The sequence below is a fragment of the Ceratotherium simum genome, chromosome 2, assembly GCF_057802395.1.
Source record: "Ceratotherium simum simum isolate JZ-2026a chromosome 2, ASM5780239v1, whole genome shotgun sequence".
In the NCBI taxonomy this organism is placed as follows: domain Eukaryota; kingdom Metazoa; phylum Chordata; class Mammalia; order Perissodactyla; family Rhinocerotidae; genus Ceratotherium; species Ceratotherium simum.
In genome coordinates, this window is record NC_141901.1 from 58,149,696 (window position 1) to 58,169,272 (window position 19,577).

At 47.1% G+C, this 19,577-nt stretch overlaps 1 protein-coding gene across 2 annotated transcripts in view; it reads right to left on the minus strand.

Annotated features, from left to right (window-relative positions):
• ELAPOR1 (endosome-lysosome associated apoptosis and autophagy regulator 1) overlaps positions 1-19,577 on the minus strand; it is a 71,927-nt gene that overhangs the window by 14,161 nt on the left and 38,189 nt on the right. For both annotated transcript variants that reach the window (XM_014780080.2, XM_004420734.3), the window contains exons 2-9: positions 19,094-19,214; positions 16,768-16,960; positions 11,807-11,954; positions 11,296-11,376; positions 10,562-10,667; positions 10,276-10,425; positions 4,323-4,411; positions 73-250 (exon numbers count right to left, since the gene is read on the minus strand). In XM_014780080.2, the coding sequence (XP_014635566.1) occupies positions 73-250; positions 4,323-4,411; positions 10,276-10,425; positions 10,562-10,667; positions 11,296-11,376; positions 11,807-11,954; positions 16,768-16,960; positions 19,094-19,214 (1,066 nt within the window). The remainder of the gene's footprint in view (positions 1-72; positions 251-4,322; positions 4,412-10,275; positions 10,426-10,561; positions 10,668-11,295; positions 11,377-11,806; positions 11,955-16,767; positions 16,961-19,093; positions 19,215-19,577) is intronic.

Sequence of the window (19,577 nt, forward strand, 5' to 3'; positions counted from 1 at the left end):
CCCACGTGGCCCGCCCAGGTGGGTGATGTGGGAATGGATGTGACGCAGAGAACAGGGCAGTAAAGGGGTTACCAGAGCCATTGGAGTAAGAGCCATAAGGGCAGGGCTCGCAGGTGCTGTTGTTGGTTTTGAAGAAGCCTGGGTTGCACGGTGGGCAGCGGGTCTTCACGCCAGAGGCAGGCAGCTTCACCGCCCCCTCGAGATCCTCACCACAGATTTTCGGCTGGGCCCATTTGTACATGAGCTGCGTCTGCAGAAATGGATTAAGAACAGCTCAGCCCGGGGCCGGCCCCGTGGCACAGCAGTTAAGTGCGCGTGCTCCGCTTCGGCGTCCTGGGGTTCGCAGGTTCGGATCCTGGGCGCGCACCGATGCACTGCTTGTCAAGCTGTGCTGTGGCGGTGTCCCATATAAAGCAGAGGAAGATGAGCACGGATGTTAGCCCAGGGTCGATCTTCCTCAGCAAAAAGGAGGAGGATTGGCATCGGATGTTAGCTCAGGGCTGATCTTCCTCACCAAAAAAAAAAAAAAGAACAGCTCAACCCATGTGGGATTTAGCACATCTTTGGAATTTACCTTGAGAGTGGCAGCGGGGGTGGGGGGGGTGTGGGGGGGTGATTCTGGGCTCTAATGAAAGCTCCACCAGGGTGGGAAACTTTGTTTCGATTACTGATGTAGCCCAAGCACTGTAGCCCAGTGCCTGGCACATGGTTGTGCTTGATAAATATCAGCCAAATGAATGTTGATGGGATGAAGAGGGACAAACCTAAGGAGGACTTGTGTGACAGAGGAAACTGGGGGACCAGCAGTCTCCAGAAAAATCTCTGATTCCAGTGTAGAATCTTATTGCTACCAAGGTCACAGGAAAAGCAGCTGGTGAAAATCCCAGAACACAAAAAGGCAGGGAGCAGAGGTGGCTTACATAACCCCTGGGGAAAGAGGGAGTGGCTGGGGTATCCCCATTTGTCTTCCAAGTGTTTCCTTTGTTTTTTCTTTTATTCAGTAGACATTTATAGAAAGCCTACGACATCTATGTGCCAGACCTGGTGACTCAGAGATGAATGAGACATGGCCCCTGCCCTCAGGAAGCTCCTCGTCTAGCAAGGGCAGCAATCACATAATAACAATCCACGCGTGGGTGACGCTATGTTCTCTGGGACATCGAGGCAAGAGGAACAAGGCTGGTCAAAGGGTACAAACGTCTGGTTATAAGACCAATAAGTTCTGGGGATCTAAAGTACAGCATGGTGATTATAGTTAATAATACAGTATTATATACTTGAGAGTTGCTAAGAGAGTAGATCTTAAACGTTCTCACCACAAAAAAGAAATGGTAATTATATGATGTGATGGAGGGGTTAGCTAACGCTATGGTGGTCACCATTTTGCAATATATAAGTGTGTCAAATCAACACATTGTACATCCTAAACTTACGCAGTATTACATGTCAATTCTATCTCAATAAAGCTGAAGAAAAAAAGTCAAGAGATACAGTCAGCCATCAGGTCAGTGGACAAGAGAAGCATTGTGTTTGTCACTCACTAGGGCTATCCTTAGTCTTTGGATGGAGGCATTGGATATGAAGAGGAGATGACCTGCAGGAGGCCCCTGCTGAGTCAGGGGTGAGGTTGGGCAGCTCCAAGCTTCCTGTGTGGCCCCCGGGTCAAGTCAGAGACAAAAGGTGCTCTTGTGAATTGCACTGAGGTGATGATGAAAGTGATCTGTGCAGCATATCATACATGTGAAAAGATGGATAAATAAGGCATTTGTCCATTTAATTCAGGGTAAGAAATGACAAGGTCTTTTTTTGTGAGGAAGATCAGCCCTGAGCTAACATCCGATGCCAATCCTCCTCTTTTTTGCTGAGAAAGATTGGCCCTGAGCTAACATTCGTGCCCATCTTCCTCTACTTTATATGGGACACCGCCACAGCATGGCTTGACAAGTGGTGCATCAGTGCGCACCCAGGATCCGAACCTGCAGACCCCAGGTTGCCAAAGCAGTGTGTGCACACACTTAACCGCTGCACCACCAGGCTGGCCCCAGAAATGACAAGGTCTTAAAGGGCCCATGCTGCCTTCATTGATGGTGAGCCCTGGGGCTCCTCCTCCCCCTGCTCAGCTCAGCCTTCCTCCCTGTGAAGAGCAGCCAAAGGTCAGAGCCCCAGGCTTGTGCTCTGACCTCATCTCACCCAGCCTGTCTCCTTGAGTCTCATAGAGAGCAGAGTCTAGGGAGCAGGAAGACTGACTTGGGCCGTCTCTTGGAGCAGAACATTCAGCAGCCCCAATGGATTGGCCCTCCTGGTCCCTAAGAAACCACCGAGGCACATCAAAGGCCACAAGGGCAATCATAGGAGTCAGCTCAAGGTGTGTCCCTTGATTTTAAAATACAGCTTAGGAGACAGACAAACTGAAATCATGAGACTAAACAGAACCAGTGTGGGCCTCAGGCGCGAGACTTCTGTGAGGCATTCCTGGCGGCCGCATATTCATATCTACTCCTCAGCCATATATGCTTCAGGGCTCCTCCTCTGAGCTGTGCCTTGGCTGGGCTGAAGGTGGGAGCTCTGGCTCTGGCCCGACCCAGCATCCAGAGGCCCCAGAGGTGGTCAGGTGAGGGCAGACCTGCAGGCTCACAGGCATCAGAGCACACTACAGATCTAGAAGGCTTTGGCCTCAGCTGGGAGGGGAAAGAGTGGGGCAGAAGGAAGCAAAGACAGCCACGTTCAGCCACATGTTATGCCCAGGAGGGAGAAGAGGAGCAGGATTATCCTCATTTAATTAGCGAGTCAACTGAGGCCAAGAAAATGACAATAATTTTTACAAGGTCATGCAGACATCAGACACTACGGAACTGAGTCTAAGGTGCAACTGACAAGATATATAGCCATTCTCGCTTGGCTGCTGGAGAAGGGATGATGTTCCAAACCTGAGAACGAGGGGGAGTAAGAGATGACTATGAAAAACAATGACCGTTACGGACCAGACTTTATCCCACGCTTAATTAGCAAAAGGAGAATTCAGCCAGCTGTCCAGCCAGCTAACATTTATGCATCCTAATAGCCAAACATAGGCTTGGTGCTGAATGCCGATTTCCCGACTCCTAATTCTATCTTCTTGAGAGGCTCTGGTTTAGGGATACAGACAGTTCATCCAGAATGTCTCATATAAGACAGATCCCTCCACTTGTGCCCTTGAGCCATCCCTGCTCACCTACTGCTGTTCCTCCAACTCACCAGGCATGTGCCTGTCTCCTCTACACCCACTGTGCCCTCTCCCTGGAAAGTGCTATGGCTCCCCCCTCATCTCATTCAGATCTCTGTTCAAATGTCACCTCCTCGGAGAGGTCATCCTAACCCTCTCTAAAACAACATTCCCCACTCTCTGTCATTGTCCATCTCCTAATCTTCTTTTATTTTTTTCTTCCTACCACTTATGATCATCTGATATATTATACACCCATTTGTTGTTTATCTCGTCTCTCTCTCCACTCACTCCTCAACAAGAATGAAGCTCCATGAGAGTAGATGTTCCCTCGGTTTTGTTACCTGCTGTATACCTAGTGCCCAGCACGGTGACTGACCGTTAAAATGAACAAATGACCTCCTCTGAGAGGCCTTCCCTGGCCCCCAGTCCTGGTCACTCCCCTTCTGGGTTCCCCGGTGCCCTGCACATCCTTCTTGCGGCCTTGGCCAGGCCCCTCTTTCTCCTCTCTCCACCTTCCCACTCAGGACTGTGAGCTCCCCGAGGGCAGGAGCCTGTCTTAGTCATCTCTCATTCCCCAGCTGGAGCACAGTGTCTGGCGTAACAGTTAATACTCAAAAAATGCCTGCTGACTCAATGACCATGCAGACTACAAGGGAAAGTCTTTCTGAGGCAGAAACCCAGGGAGAAAGAGGGAAATGGTAGAGACTGAACAAGTCAGGCATTCTCCAGTGAGCCAGGAAATAGGAATCCATTCCCTTCGCCATACTACAAAAGCTGCGCTGACGGGACAAGTCTGGCGAGTCCCATGAGGAAATCAGAGAGCGTGGAAAGGCAGCCATTGCCCAGAGGGGCTGAGCAAATGGAAGAAACCAAGCAAAAGAAAATGAAATGGTTTTTTGAAACAGAGCATATGTGAATAAGCCGTGGAACAAATGCGGCAGAACGAATTGCTGACCTGAAAATGAATGAGGCCATCTCCTTTTGCCTCCCCACTGGCCCCGGGGTCCCTGCGGAGGTCTGTGAGGTTTTCGCTGGTGCCAGCTTCACTGACTGCTGGAACTCCAATGTGGTAAAGCCCAAGGAGCGGGCAAAGGGGCCCCCAGACCATGCTACCCACCTCTCCGTTGGCATCACAGGCCGTGTGAGTGTAGAAGTAATCTTTGTCTGTGCAGGCGGGGCGCACTTTGCAGGAGGAGGATCCTTTTTCTAAATTGTGGAAGCGAGGACAAATATTTGAAGTTACATAAGAAAGCAGAGCTCTTGACCGCTTGCTCATGACCCTAGGACCCCCAAGACCCTGGGGTATGGCACGATACAGATACTGCAGAAAGTAGAAAATCCTGCATACCCACCCTTCCCTTTGCTTCGGTGGCATCATTTCCAGTCCCTAAAGCCCTGCTCAGACACCCCCTCTGCACCTCTCCCTGGTGTTGCTGAGAAGGGCCCGCACTGTGGGGCAGGGCCTGGAGAAGTGGACTGGCCGAGGGACCAGCAAGGAGGGCGGGCAGCTGGAAAGAGCATCTTGCAGGTTAACCACCAACACAAGTTCCCTGGAACCCACTATCTTCCAGGTGCCTCAGAATCCTGACTGTGAGCGTGGTTTTTCTACTCCAGAAGGGTTGGAGCAACATGTAGGAAAACCTAGGACAGTGCCTTCATACTTATTCCAGTTCTTCCTCTGAATTTTCTCTTAATATATGCCTATAATGAAGGCCTTTCTCCATGCAACCATCCTACACAGATAAGGTGATACTTTCCTCTGACTCCACTTAAGACATAAAGTTCTTTCCACTCCCCTCACCCTCCAAGCATCCTAGGACTATCTCTGACCCTTGACCTGTACCTAATGAAAAATGTTATTAACTATCATTTTACTTATTCTTCTCTCTGTATGTTCTCCCTATATCTACATTAGTTCTGCTTTAACCCTATGAATCCCTGGATGGCAAGAACTAATTCAACGAATCCCTCTTTAAAGCAATGGATTGCACCTTTTTTGAATTACAAATCCTCTTGAGTATTTGAAAAAAGACCTATTTCAGGGCCGGCCCCGTGGCTTGGCGGTTAAGTGCGCGCACTGTGCTGCCGGCGGCCCGGGTTCGGATCCCGGGTGCGCACTGACGCACCGCTCCTCTGGCCATGCTGGGGCCGCGTCCCACATACAGCAACTAGAAGGATGTGCAGCTATGACAGACAACTATCTGCTGGGGCTTTGGGGGAAAAATAAAAAAAAAAAAAAGACCTATTTCCTCTAAGAAAAATATACAGAATTCATGCAAATAAAATTTCCAGGGAATTTACTTTCTGCAGAATAAAAACCACTGCTTTATAGAGTGCCAGCACAATTCTCCTACTACTACTGTCACCACCATTTCTAATGACTCTTGTGTCACCTGCAGGTAAGCACCTGATAGTGGTGAGACCACCTCTCTCTCTATTCCCTAATAGGCAGTGTGATAGAGTGGAATCAGATTTTAAGTCAGACAGATCTGGGTTTGGATCCCGCTTAATCATTTAGAGGCTGTGTCACTTTAGGCAAGTTACTTAACTTCTCTGAGCCTTAGTGCTCTCATCTGTTGAGCAGTCATAACAATACTCACCTTACTGGAGCCAGCACATACCTGACACAGTGTAAGCAGGGACTCACTAAATGCTGGTGACTATTATTATCTGGGTTTGTGGGAATTATTTTTATTTGGTAACTGCTGTGGGATTTTTAATAAGGATTAAAATTGTCTTTCTCTCCCTTCCGGTTAAGGCTTATTTCTCAACTGATTCCTTCTTCTTCCAAATGATTTCCTAGATCAGAATATCCCCTAATTACAGCCTTGTTGGCCTGCATTGGGGCATTCCCTCCACGGCACACTTCCACACCTCTTCTGTCCCTGCCTTATTAGCCTGGGCAAGAGGGAACTATTGGCTGAGAGGCAGCTGCAGTCTTCTCAGCTCATTTCCTTGGTTAACAAACAGAAGGCCTAATTCAGCACAGAGGGATCCAGGGACTCCTGCTGTTGACGGACTTGGCCTGCAGAAACTTGGGGAGATGCTGAAAACATACCAATTCCCAGGACTGTGCATACTGGGTCTAGCAAATGGCAACTTACATATTAGAAAGTGCTTTCTACACGAGGACCTTTCTCTGCTTATCAAATATTTGCTCAACCTGATACCCTAGCTCCAGGTTTCAGCAAAAATGGTCCAGCTGTTTACACATCGACAACTGCTAAGGTGGTTTTAATAAATCATTAACCCAAACGCTGAGACAGACCTCACTTTCCTAGCTCAGGTTTCATCGAGGTGTTTAAGTTGGGCACTAGTCAAGTTGGAAAGATCCGCCTAGATGTTTGGTAACAGGAAGTGAAAAATGGTTCCTGTAGGATTGGCCCTGGGCAAATTTGTAAGAAGATAAAGTTTATTTGGGGGACTTCAACTCCTCTTTCTGCACCTTCCTGCACCTTCCAGTATCTTCTGCCCGCCTCCAGGAGTCCAATGTTCTCTCATTATGATCCCTTTTATCAAAGGAAAACATTTCCCCTGAGGATTTTTTTTTTTTTGAGGAAGATTGGCCCTGTGCTAACATCTGTTGCCAATCTTCCTCTTTTTTCTCCCCAAATGCCCAGTACATAGTTGTGTATCATAGTTGTAGAGTTGTAGCTCTTCTATGTGGGACGCCGGCTCAGCGTGGCCTGATGAGTGGTGAGTAGGTCCACACCCAGGATCCGAACCGGCGAACCCCGGGCTGCCAAAGAGGAACGCATGAACTTAACCACTGTGCCACCAGGCTGGCTTCCATCCCCTGAGGATTTAAGTACCTAACGAACACAAGGCCCAGCTCAGATATCATCTCAGACTCCGGGCAAATCCCTTAACCTCTCTGAGCTGCTCTTTATTCATTTGTAAGCGGAGAAATCATTCCTGCACTAGGCTGTGAGTAATAAATGAGATAATGTTTTGTAAATTGTAAAGTACTATGTAAGTGACTTAGTATTGTTGTTCCCTATGCCAAGAGTATTTTCATATTAGAAGAGGACTGCTGGGACAGACCTTAATGAAAATGAATTAATAAAATTAATGCTTAACATGCCAGGCACTGTGCTAAATCCTTTATCTGTATTAATCAATTAAGCCACACAATAACTCCATGAAGGAGATATGATTATTGCCATTCCCATTTTACAGATTAGGAAACTGAGGCACAGACAAGTGACTTGCCCAAAGTGGCACTAGTAAATGGTGGAGTGGGGATTTGAACCATAGTAAGTTAGTTCTGGAGTCCATGCTCTTTTTTTTTTTTTTTGTGAGGAAGATCAGCCCTGAGCTAACATCCATGCCAATCCTCCTCTTTTTGCTGAGGAAGACTGGCCCTGAGCTAACATCCACGCCCATCTTCCTCCACTTTATATGGGACCCCGCCACAGCATGGCCTGACAAGCGGTGCATCGGTGCGCGCCCAGAATCCGAACCTGGGGCCACTAGCAGCGGAGTGTGTGCACTTAACCACTACACCACGGGGCCGGCCCCAGGAGTCCATGCTCTTAAACTCCATGCTATTCTGTTAGGAAATGAATCCCTAATATTAAATGTAACACAAAGGAATTGAGCCTAATGATCGAATTTTAGTTATCAATGAGAAAGATGCTTTTAGTTAAGCCTTTGCTCTTAACATCTCCACCCTCATTAGCAACGACTTAGTCTAGGTCCTGGATACCAGCAATGCTGCCTGCTGCAAAATCTCTGCCTCCAGCCATTCCTTTCTTCATCTATTTTCCGAATGGCAGCCAGGGTAGTCTTTCAAAAGCACAAGCCAGATCATGTCACTCCCCAGCTTAAAATGCTTTAATGACCTCCGCTGCTGATAGGATCAACTCTCAATTTTTTAGCAATGGCACAGAAGGGCTGACACGTAATCTGTTCCCTGCCCACCTCTTAGCCTTGGGTGCTACTTCTCTCCAAGTAAGCTCCAGCCAGGCTGAGTTACTCCAAGATCTCTGAGCCTTCTGGCTTTGGCTCACACTTCTTTCGGAACATCCTGCCCCTAGTGAATCACCAACTCATCTTTCAAGAGCACGGCCATTGAAGCCTTTTCTCCCACCCCAGAGAGGACTGACCACTTCCCTTTTTTGCCTCCACTGAACGCTACACTCAGCACTCCTATCCCAGCACCTACTGCCCCACGGAGTTACTACACTTAGGTGTTTCTATGACTGCGTTTCCACTTTTCGACATAAGCTGGAGGGCAGGCACCAGCTCTAATCCTAGCACCAAGCCCAAGCCCTGGTACATAGCAGGCACTCAGAATTTATTTGTAAATGGGTTACTAAATGGTCACAGGGTCTGCGGTCACTCCCTTTGTACACATTCCATCATAGGCTCTCATTAGACTCTCTCTGCATTTTCCCAGCCTCCCACTGACCCTGTATTCTAGAATAGTCAAGTCCCAAAGAAATGTAACTCTCTTTGTACCCTAAGCTGGTGAGGTGGTCAACAAACCGACCATGTTCTCCACAGTAAAAACTCACTTCCCAGTCAAAGGGGTGGATTGAGAAATCAGTGGTAGAAGGAGAATAGACTCCAGGAATTCAGACTACCAATGTAACACTTTTAAAACAGCTCTCTGGATAAAAATCAGTTTACCTAGAGTTGATCAAAACACTCCCAGGCAGTTTTTCTAGAACCACCTTGCCATTCAAACCCTTGTACAACTGCTGGGCTGGAAAGGGAGCTGGAGACTAAGGCTAACAAAGGCTACCATTGATAGAGCAAGGAAGAGGAATAAGAAATTCAAGTGGAAAAACAGGAATTTAGACTCACAGATAAAAACTTCCTCCAAGATCTAAACATTCCTGTTCTTGCTGAAAACTATGCTCATTTGGCAAGATCTGTGTAGATAAATATGGCTTTTGTTTTAGGAATAGTGTAAAAATAAGCAGTTCACAAGGTCAACAGTGTTGGCTGAGCAAACACACACTGTAACACCTGAGTGAAGGGTGCGTGTGTCTGTGTGGGGGTGCAAGAGTCTGCTTGAGAGAGGCTTTGAGCTGAGTTTGTATATGGTTCTGTGTAAGAAAGGAAAAATAGAATAGTTATGAGTGTTTGCAGGGGAAGAGAAGGGACTCTTTCTCCCTACTTGGTTGTTCAGAACCTGTCTTGGAGACTGGCCCCTGTGCCAACCACTGGACTTCCTGAGCAGAGGGCCCTCTGGGTGCCCTGCCTGTCTTACAGCAGAGCCCTGCTTCCCCTGAGACCCCCTCAAATGACTAGGTCCTGTTTCTCAAGTTGGGTTGCTTTAGGAAGCTATGCAGGGACTATCGAAATAGGCGGCTTCCAAGCTGTCCTCTTATTTGCCCTTAGAGCAGTGGTTTTTAAACTGTGTTCCAAGGAACCCTGGATTTCCTGAAAGGCCTGCTTTCAATTCAGTGGATGCTCAGGCTGATAAAAGATTATAACTTCCATCTTTAGCCCTTGCTATCAAAATGTTTTGCTCATCAATACAGCCTCATAGCTCTTTTAAAATAACTTTGATAATAATTGTTATAAATTAAAATATATAAATTTATACCTCTTATCTACTGTATCTATTATTTATAACTATAATCTTATAATATATAAAATTTCATTAAAAAAAGATTGTAACTCCTGTCACTAGTTTTCTTAATGCCTCTAACCCTGACCTGCTTTCTCTTTTTGCCACACACCAGGCACTTTTACTGTCTAACGTACTACATAATTTATTCTATATTTATTCTACTTATTGTTTATTGTCTATCTTCCCCCATCAGGATGTAGATTCCATGAAGACAGGGATGTTTATCTATTTTGTTCACTGATGTATTCCAAGCACCTAGACTAGGGCCTGGCAGATAGTAGAGGCTCTGTAAATCTTTATTGAATGATTTCATTTCAAGAATGATTGGTAGAGTGTGGATTGGCAAGGCTCTTCCAGGGCCCAGAAAGCAAGGGTTTAAGAATTTTCATCTTCAGCATGGCCAGAAGGATGGCTCTACTTCCTGTTCCTCTCCATGCGTTTGTTGATACCCCCCACCAACTCTTCCTACCCTCAGAAACATCACCTGAATATTTGTCAGGGTCACACTGGTGGCAAGAAGTTTCTCCCTTATTTGAATACGAGTTGGCCGGGCAAAGTTTGCAGAAAGAGGAGCCCTGCTTGTCTGCGTACGTGCCAGGTTTGCAGGGGAAGCATTCTGAAGTGTAGGCCACCCCTAGGGAGGAAGAACAACAGAGAAAAGCAAGGATTGAGCCTCGAGACTGAGCCCCCTGGAGGCTGACCCCCTCCCTCCCCACAGAGTCATGAGGCCAGTCAGCAACAGACTGCAGACCCAAACCCACTCTCCGTACCTGTTATGGCGATGTTTCTCACCAGCACAGGCTTGGAAACTTTGGACCACACCGAGAAGGCAGTGGTTCTCCAATAGAGTACATTATTGCCTCGATTTAGCTCGACCTAAAAACCACAAACAGGAAGAGTCAGTTCAGTCACAGAGACAGATATCCCTAATCCACCGGATTGGCCTCTTGTTGGGACCTCTCCTCTTACAATCTCCACAGCAGTGCCTCTTCTGACCCTCTCCCTCAACTTCCTCAGCTTTGCCCTTCCTCCCATCTTGACTGAGCTCCTCTCTCCTTCTCAGCCTCCTCTTATAACCATCTCATGCCCTCTCCCCCTTCTCCCTCAATCACATATACCATGAGCATCTCAAAGGGCGAGACCAACGGATAGACCTGAAGGTATTGACAATAGGGTGACTGGAACTCCCTCATTCTTCGCTGGTTCTAGTTATCCATGCCCCATCCCCAGAAGACCCAGCCCTTAAAGCTGGAAAGCTGCTGGTCCTTGGGGTCAAGCCATAGGAGCAACAAGTCAGCCCATGCCCATATTCTGTCAATTCAAGAGGAGAGAAACTATAGCATCCTCATCATGTCAGACCCCTGCCCTCTAGGGACTGAGGGGTGGAAGCCCAGACTGGGAGGAAGCACTTTTTGGAGGAAAGGCCCTTGCTCCCTTTTCTGGGATTTCTATGAAAGGATGGTATCTCCAGGCAAGGCTTAGGGAAGGCTGGTATGATACTCACACTGTGGAATTCCCATCCTTTTTCTGTGGTTTTCATCCACCTGGAGTCATCTGCACTGGGCTGGCACTGGTCATTCTGGACCTGAGGCAGCAGGAGTTTGGGATCAGAGTCTCAGCTTTCTAAGAAAATGGGTTCCTTACCCCACACTGCAGCAGCCCTCCAGAGGGCCCTTGCCAATTTCCTTTGGGGTCTTAGCTCAGAACACATGAGCCTTGAAGTAGGGTGGGAGCTAGTTACACACACAAAACGTCAGTGCATTAACACCACAGAAATAATGTGTAACTCAGAAGCCGTTACATGCTGTTTGCATGTCTGAGCAGGGCAAAACACCTAGATCTGCCAGACTCTACTCTTCTCCCTCAGAGTCCTTGACTTCTGCCTCTCACAGTTCTCTCCAGAGGGAAAACAACTGTGGAAATTTCCCGGGCAGGACTACGCTTGTGGTTCCTACAAAGGAATTTGAGTCTTGGAGAGTCTTTACTTCCTCCCTTCCCCTTGTCCAGCGGCTTACGAAAAATTCAAAGATGATGCTGGAGTCTGGGTAGTAGTATTCGAAGTTGACAGTGCCGGACTGCTTCAGGTTGACGGCATACATCAGCGTGGCCGTGCACTCGTCCGTGTTGGAGGAGATGTAGTCTCCCAGGGGAACCCACTTGGACCTGTGAGGGAACAGGAGCCAAGTTCACCAGCAGGAGAATAGTTCACCAGCAGGAGCATAGCCTACCGGGCTCTGTGCGATGTGCAGGTCGCATGTCCTCCTAGGTCTCCGGGGGAATTCTAGACTTGTAATTCACAAGCAGAAGCTTGGACCTGAAAATGCTCAGTGAAAAATGACCTCCACATCAAGAAGCCTGGGTGGGGGTACAGCCAACAAGAGGAAGACAGGTGGGCTCGCCCCCACATTATGCAAAACTACCCAGAAGATAGAGGGCAAGTGAGAGGGGAGGATAACATTTATTAGTTTCTTACTGTCTCCCAGGTATTGAACTACGTGTTTTATATTCATGATTTCTTTCCATCAGTAAGAGGAAGTGATATCTTTTTCTTATTTAATAGATGATGAAACTGAGGCTTGGTGCCCAATATCACGCAGCCAGCAAGTGGCAGGGCTGAGATTCAAACCCAGATCTGCCTAACTCCAAAGCTGTCAAAGAAAGTCAGCAGATACAGCTATTCTTCAGACCTCAGAACTCCATCCAGTCTAGTCCACCTGTTTTTCTGGAAATGTACACTTTTAGATGCTACATGTAACTGGTTTTTGTTTTTGGTGAGGAAGATAGCCCCTGAGCTAACATCTGTTGCCAGTCTCCCTCTATTTTGTATGTGGGATGCCTCCACAGCATGGCTTGATGAGTGGTGTAGGTCCACGCCCAGGATCCAAACATGCAAACCCAGGCCACGTAAGTGGAGGACACCGAACTTAACCACTACGCCATGGGGCTGGCCCCTCGTCTTTCATTATTACCACTCTATAATGTTGCTTTGTGTGGTTCTGCCGTATTTATTTATGTATTACTTGTTAATGGGCGTTTAGATCGTTTCCAATTTTTTGCTATTGTGCACACTCTGTTGGGAACATTCTTGTTCCTGTCTGCTTATACACATGTCTGAGGGGAATGCCTGGGAGTAGACCTGCTGGGTTAAAGGGTATGTGAACCTTCAACCTTACCAGCTACTGCCACATTGTTCTCCAAAGTGGTTGTTATCAATTTACACCCACCGGCCGTGTAAGAGAGTTCCTGTGGCTCCACATTCTCCCCAAATTAGGAATGGTCAGACTTTAAAATTGTTGCCAATGTGAGGTGGTAGGAGCTAGTGTCTCATTGGGCTGTATATCTTATTTCCTTGATTATTAGTGAGGTTGCACATCTTTTCTTAGTTTATTTACAATTTGGTTTCCTCTTGGGATCATACTTTAATTCTTCTTTAATTGTCTGTCTTCCTGGCTGGTTTGTAGGTGCTCTGAGGGCAGAGACCAGACTGATCTTGCTCACTATTGTATCCCCAGCACCAAGCCCTGGGCCTTGCACATAGGAGGGACTCAGGGGATTAAACAGATCAATGTAGGAAATGGGTGATCAAAACAACCCCCCTATTTCACTGTTTTGCTTGAGACCATCCCAGGTCTCCAATTATTAATAATGACCAGTGAAGGGGACCTCAGATTAGTCCACTGGTTTCCCCCTGTGTTTGTCAGAATAACATGGTCCCTTCAGCTCTTCAATTGTTAGTGTTATTCTCAAATGGAAGCATATCCAAAATACCTAAGCTGAGCTCATCCAAGATACCCCAGCAAACCTAACGGTATCGATTTCTCCCGCTAAAAGAGACAACACAACGCTGGTGTGCTCCACAGCATCAGCTATAAATGACTCCTGAAGCTGGATGAATAATTAAAAGGATGCCCTAAGTGGGTTACATTTGTAAAATGCATCACAATTCTGATGTTTTTCAGAGCTGTCCGTGGTGAAGATCATTTCATGTTCAATAATGACAAGTCTCGATTGATTTCTAGTGCTAGGCATGGCTCCAAATTCTTTATCCGTATCATCTCATTTAATCCTTACCACAACCTATAAGAAGGGTGCTATCTTTATCACCATCTTTTAGGATGAGGGAATTGAGGCAAGTTGCCCACGGTCATTCAGCTGTGACCTGCTTATTCCTGCTTTGTTTTACCATGGCCCTGGGAAAGGGAGGCAAGTTTTTAAAGAGAAATTCTCACATGGCAGCTACCCAGACCCCACCTAGGTCACGCTGTGTGGCACTGTTTCATACGTTCAGGTTAGAAAGAAGAAACTGTACAAGGAAACTTAGAAGCTTCCAATGTTTGAGACCCTCTTTAATGTTTACATTTATCTTTCCCTCATTCGTGTTTCACCTTCACAGTATTTGGGCTTCTGTTCTTTCTTCTCCACTAACACACAACATCCTTCCTATATTCCCTCTTCACTCCTATTGCCTCTTGCTTATCCCAGTCTTGGATCTGAGGACTGTTTCCAGCACCTTAGTCCTGGGACATTTATCCAGGAACCAAGGATGATCCCTGAAGACTTGGGATCCTGCCATGGGAACTCCGTTCATTTGGCTTGTTTTCTTCCCAATTATTTATTTCATGTCTACTTTGTGCCCGATGTTAGACGCTGGAGATACATCAAAGAACGAGACACGCCTGATCCCCACCCTCTTGGAGCGTGCATTCTATGTCTAGTTGAGGAGACAGAAACTTAACTAACCGCACAATTAATCACAGAGTAATAACTGTGATAAGCGCCATAAGGAGAAATACAAGATGAGGCAAGAGTGTGTACTAGGAGTCTGTGGGGTCAGGGATGGCTCCTTTGAGGGTTTGAGGATGTGACGTTTAGGCAGAGACCTGAGGTTGAAGCAGGAGTCAGCTAGGAGAAGAGTTGGAGAAGAGTGTGTTCAAAGGCCTTGAGGAGGGAAGGAGCATGGTGGCCAGGGTGGCTGGAGCATAGTAAGCAAGAGGGGAGGTACCTGAAAGAGGCTGGAGAAATGGGCAGCGGCCAGACCAGGCAGGGCCCTGCAGGCCACGGCAAGGTATTGGATTTTATTCCAAGAGCAATAGGAATCCATAGAATCCAGGGTTTTGAGCAGGAAAGTACTGTGGTTGGCTTTGTGTTTTAAGAAGATCAGTATGGCTGCTGAGTGGACAGTGGCCTGGAGGAGGCTGGGAGCGGAAGCAGAGACTGGCTGGGAGGCACAAGAGGCAGAACAGGCAGGAGGTGGTGATGTCTTGGGTTAGGTTGGAGGCGGTGGGCATGGATTCGGGTGAATACACGGTAGAGCAGGAAAGCCAGACACTTGGTATCTTGGTACCAGATCAGTTATTGCCTATCTGAGGGGCAGTGAGGAGATCACAAAACCTCTCTAGGTGGCCATTTCCTCTCCAAGACTGCAGAGGAGAAACATCCTTTCCCCCTTCCCAGGGATGTCTGGGACACCTTAAGATCCAGGCCCTGAAGAAGTCTGTGCCGTGAAAACACAAGTTGTTATTAACCTACCAGCCCACATCCTGCCTTGCTGAGAGATAACAATTTCTGGACTTTCAGTGCAGTCTCCAGAGAGAGAGAAACACTTCCTTTGAGTGGGTAGGAATTGAGTGAGTGAGCCCGACCTGCATCTTGTCCAGGCTCAATCACATTCTCCATTAGGCCTTAAATGGGGGTTGGTCGTCCTAACCCACACATTCCCTCTCCTTCCAGCTTTAATCCTCTCTAGCTTTATCTCTGCTGACAACATTGTCATCCTAATGATTTTGATACATAATATTGAATTCTGAAATAACATTAAAATTGGACTATTAGATGCCTGCTGCCTGGCTCAGACAATGGTACTTCTAGGAGATTTAAGTAAAGGAATGGGAGACATTGCTCCCAGTTTTAGAAATCCAAGTGTAATACAATTATTAATTCCTTTTTATACTTTTGATCACTCAAGTATAAGAGAAATTTTCCTGTACTTTTCTCCTGTATTCTTTGTCAACATTTAACAAAGAGCAGTGGACGATTGTCTTTTACATCTATGCATCCCCAGGACCCAATATTGCCTTACACACTGTATGTTATTTGAAGGCGGCAGCGTGAGGCAGTAGAAAGCTTGGGACTGGGTGTGAATTGCAATCTCACCATTGTAAGCTGGGTGACAAAGGACAAGTCACTTAACCTTGCTGAGCCTCCAGTTCCTCATCTGTGTAATGGGAACAGTAATACCTATTTCACAGCTCTCTTGTGAGGATTATAGAAAATCATAGATGTAACGCACCCAGAAGAGGACCTGAACTATAGAAGGCACATCATTTAATTCCTATCCCTGGAATTAAATGTCCAAAGATTTGATAAGGATAGCTTACTAGTTCTCCAAGTAACCTGGGCTGAGCTTTTCGATTACTGAAAAGATCTCTTTCTGAGCTGGAAAATTTTCTGGTCACCAGGGTCTCAAAGGGTTTGGAAGATCTCAGCCACCACTGACCAAAGCTCTGGTCCTACACTATCCTTCTCAGGTTAGGCAGACCAGTTTTAGAAGTTGGCACCAGAGCCAGGAAGATACCCAATGCTTTGCACATTGCGTTGCAATCAAGTTGAGGAAGTTTATTGGCTGATCTAAAATTCAACGATGGAAATCCAATTGGATTTTGTTTTAAATGGACTGGGCCATTTAACCCTTGTCCATCTTGTCTACCTCTTTCTATTTCCCCATGTTTTTCACCTGTCACAAATGCCTGTCAGTCACAGGTAAGCTTAGGTCAGTAACAGTGGGCCAAAGTGGATGTCATGTCCAACAGCCTGTGGGGACCTGCTCCAGCCCTCACCCCGGCAGCTTGGCTCCCTTTCTCCATCCTCCCTACCCAGCCTGAGGAGCAGGAGAGGAGGCGGTCGAGTGCTCCCTGCATCACTTTCCCCAGCACAGGAAGGGGGGAGGTTAGCGGGTAGGGGAGGAGTGGCGACTCACGAAGTGCAGTTCTCCGTGGACTCCGTGGTGCTGTCTTCAATTTCCATGTTGGCTGAGAGGCTGGCAAAGCCGTGGGGCAGCTCATCCCACTCATCGAACCGGATGCCTGTGCCGAGGGAGTAGCGGCCCTCAGCACATGGCTTACAGGACTGGTCCTTCATGTCCAGAAACTCCCCAGCTTTGCAAGAGAAGGCTGAAACACAGAGCAGGGACAAGGGCAGGGTGGTGAGGCCGCTGTTGTCCCAGGAGAAGTGGGAGGGTTGTGGGCACCCTAAAGGGGGGAGCAGAGGATTGAGATCTAGGAGTTTGACCCACTAATATTTAGAGCCATAGTACATCTTGTATGATTCCACTTACATGGGATGTCCAAGATAGGCAAATCCACAGAGACAGAAAGCAGATTTGTGGTGCCAGGGATTTGGGGGAGGGGGCATGGGGAGAGACTGCTAGTGGATATGAGGCTTCTTTTTGGGGATGATGAAAATGTTCTGAGATTGGATAGTGGTAATGGTTATGCAACTCTGTGAATAGTCTAAAAACCACTGAATTTTACACCTTCAAGGGGTGAATTTTACAACATGTAAATTATATCTCAATAAAGCTGTAACTTGAAAAAAAAAGATTTAGGGCCATGGAAGCTCTGCCTTGCTGTGGGACTTTGTGCTTGTCCCTGACTGTCTCATGTCCCAAGGGTGTGGACTCGGTCATTCTGAGAGCTCTCCAGTGAAGAGAATACCAGTCTCTCGAGCCGATTCCTCTGAGTGGTGCACAGCCCTTCAGACTTGAATTTCCCCCTTGAGTATCTGGCCTCTGTCTCCTCCTTTCTGGTTCTACTGCCACCAGCCTAGTTGGGATTCTCGTGACCTGTTAGCTCAACTGTTGCGATGTCCCCCTAACGAGTTCTGTTTCCTGGTTTTGCTCATTCTGTGGTCAGAGGTATCTTTCTGAAACACTGATATGTACTGTTATTCCTGTCATTTAAAAAATAATCAGGCCCTCCCCTTTGGTTATAGAATGAAGCTCTCAGCCCGGCATTCAAAATCTTCCACAATTTCCCCCCAAACTAACTTTTCAGCTTGATCTCCCACTACAGACCTTCCTCCACCCAGCCCCACCTGTTACCTTCTCTGTGTGGCTTCCACCCTAGACCACCTGTTCCTCCCTGAACGTGTCTGGTGTTCTTCCACCTCCAAACTTTTGCTCAAGTTGTTCTCCCAGCCGTTCCTGATCCCTCAGCATCCATAACTCCCATTCTTTTTCACCTTGTATTAACACATCATGTTGACGTGTGTCTCCCAATAGGCTCTGAGCTCCTCTAGGGACAGTGGCTCAGTGACTGACACAGACATAGCAGGGGCTCCATAAAGGTTTGCTGAGAAAATGAGTGGATGAATGAATGAATGCTCCTTCCACCAGGCTGTAAGCTTCTGAAGACAGAGACTGTGCCTTATTTATCTTTGTGGTTCACACAGCATGTGCACAGAGTGCTTAATAACATTGGTCAAGCTAACCAATGTTAGATGGCTCATTTGTTTCCATTAGTCACACCTCAGTTCTGCTTGGATCTTAGATATTCATTAATTTAACAGGTATTTATTTGCTCACCTACTGACCCAGGCACTATGCTAAGCTTATTCTAGATTTTAAATGCTTTTAATTTCCTTTCCAAATCTTCAAATATTCCTTGATTCTAGTCCCTGATTTTTATCGTTATCTCCTTTGCATTTCTAAAAAGAACAGTGCAGAGGAAATAGCTGCCAATGGCAGGTAAGTTGTGACTACGGAGGTACAGAGGTGGGGACAGAGCTGTAGGCAAGTCACCACCTTGCTGGTTGCACAGTCAGCCCCACAGTCAGGAGGATTCTTGTTCCCTGAAGTGATACCCAGTGCATTTTAAAGGTCTGTCTCTGCAGAAATTCATCTTCTCTGGCTTCCTTTTCAAGAACGAGAGCAAATTGCAATCTTTCCTAATGACTGATTGTGAATGGTGAGTGTAGATTGGAGAGAAATGCATAGGCCAAAAAGAAACTGTATGCAAACAGAAAAAAATATCTAAATGGTACTCAGTTGAAATTACTTATATTTTTACCCTGATGGGACTTAAATTAAAAAAAAAAAAAGCAAATTCAGATACCCAGTTTGCATCCATGAAGTAACATTTCTGCACTAAATCTCAAAAGGGTTGGGGATGGGGACTAACTGGGGAAGGATCTGATTCCTTAAGGCAGCTGCACTGGCGGGAATGGCCTAGCTTGGCTGGCAGGCGGCTGGGGGCAGAGGCCAAAGCTGAGCGGCGGGGCACCCCTGAAGCAGGATGGCTGCTTACAGCACTCGGTGCCCTTGACGGGGTCGGGGAGGCTGGTGCACAGGCCCGGGGTGTGCGGCACGGCGACTCTCCACCTGGAACCCGTGCTGTCACATGCGGTGTACTCGTAGTGGTACTCAGACTGCAGGGGAGAAAACAGTGGGCAAGATGTGCATTAGCAGTGATCAAACATTGACAGCTTCCCACCCATTTCCTGTCCAACACGATGGCTACCAACACTCATCAACACAGTAATGGGCAGGCACACCGGCAGGGAGCCCGGCATCATGGTGCCGAAACGACTGTTATGAAGCACATACAAGAGCTACAATTATTTCGATCCTTTCTCTCTACCCAGCCATCGTCTAGTCCTTAGAAATCCTTGTGTGTGTGTCTGTGTGTGTGACTCTCTTTGCTATTGTGTATAATAATGTCCTGATAGATCAAAGAAATGTGGGAAGGTAACTAAAGAACAGGCTAGAAACAGGTGCGGTTTTTCTTATCC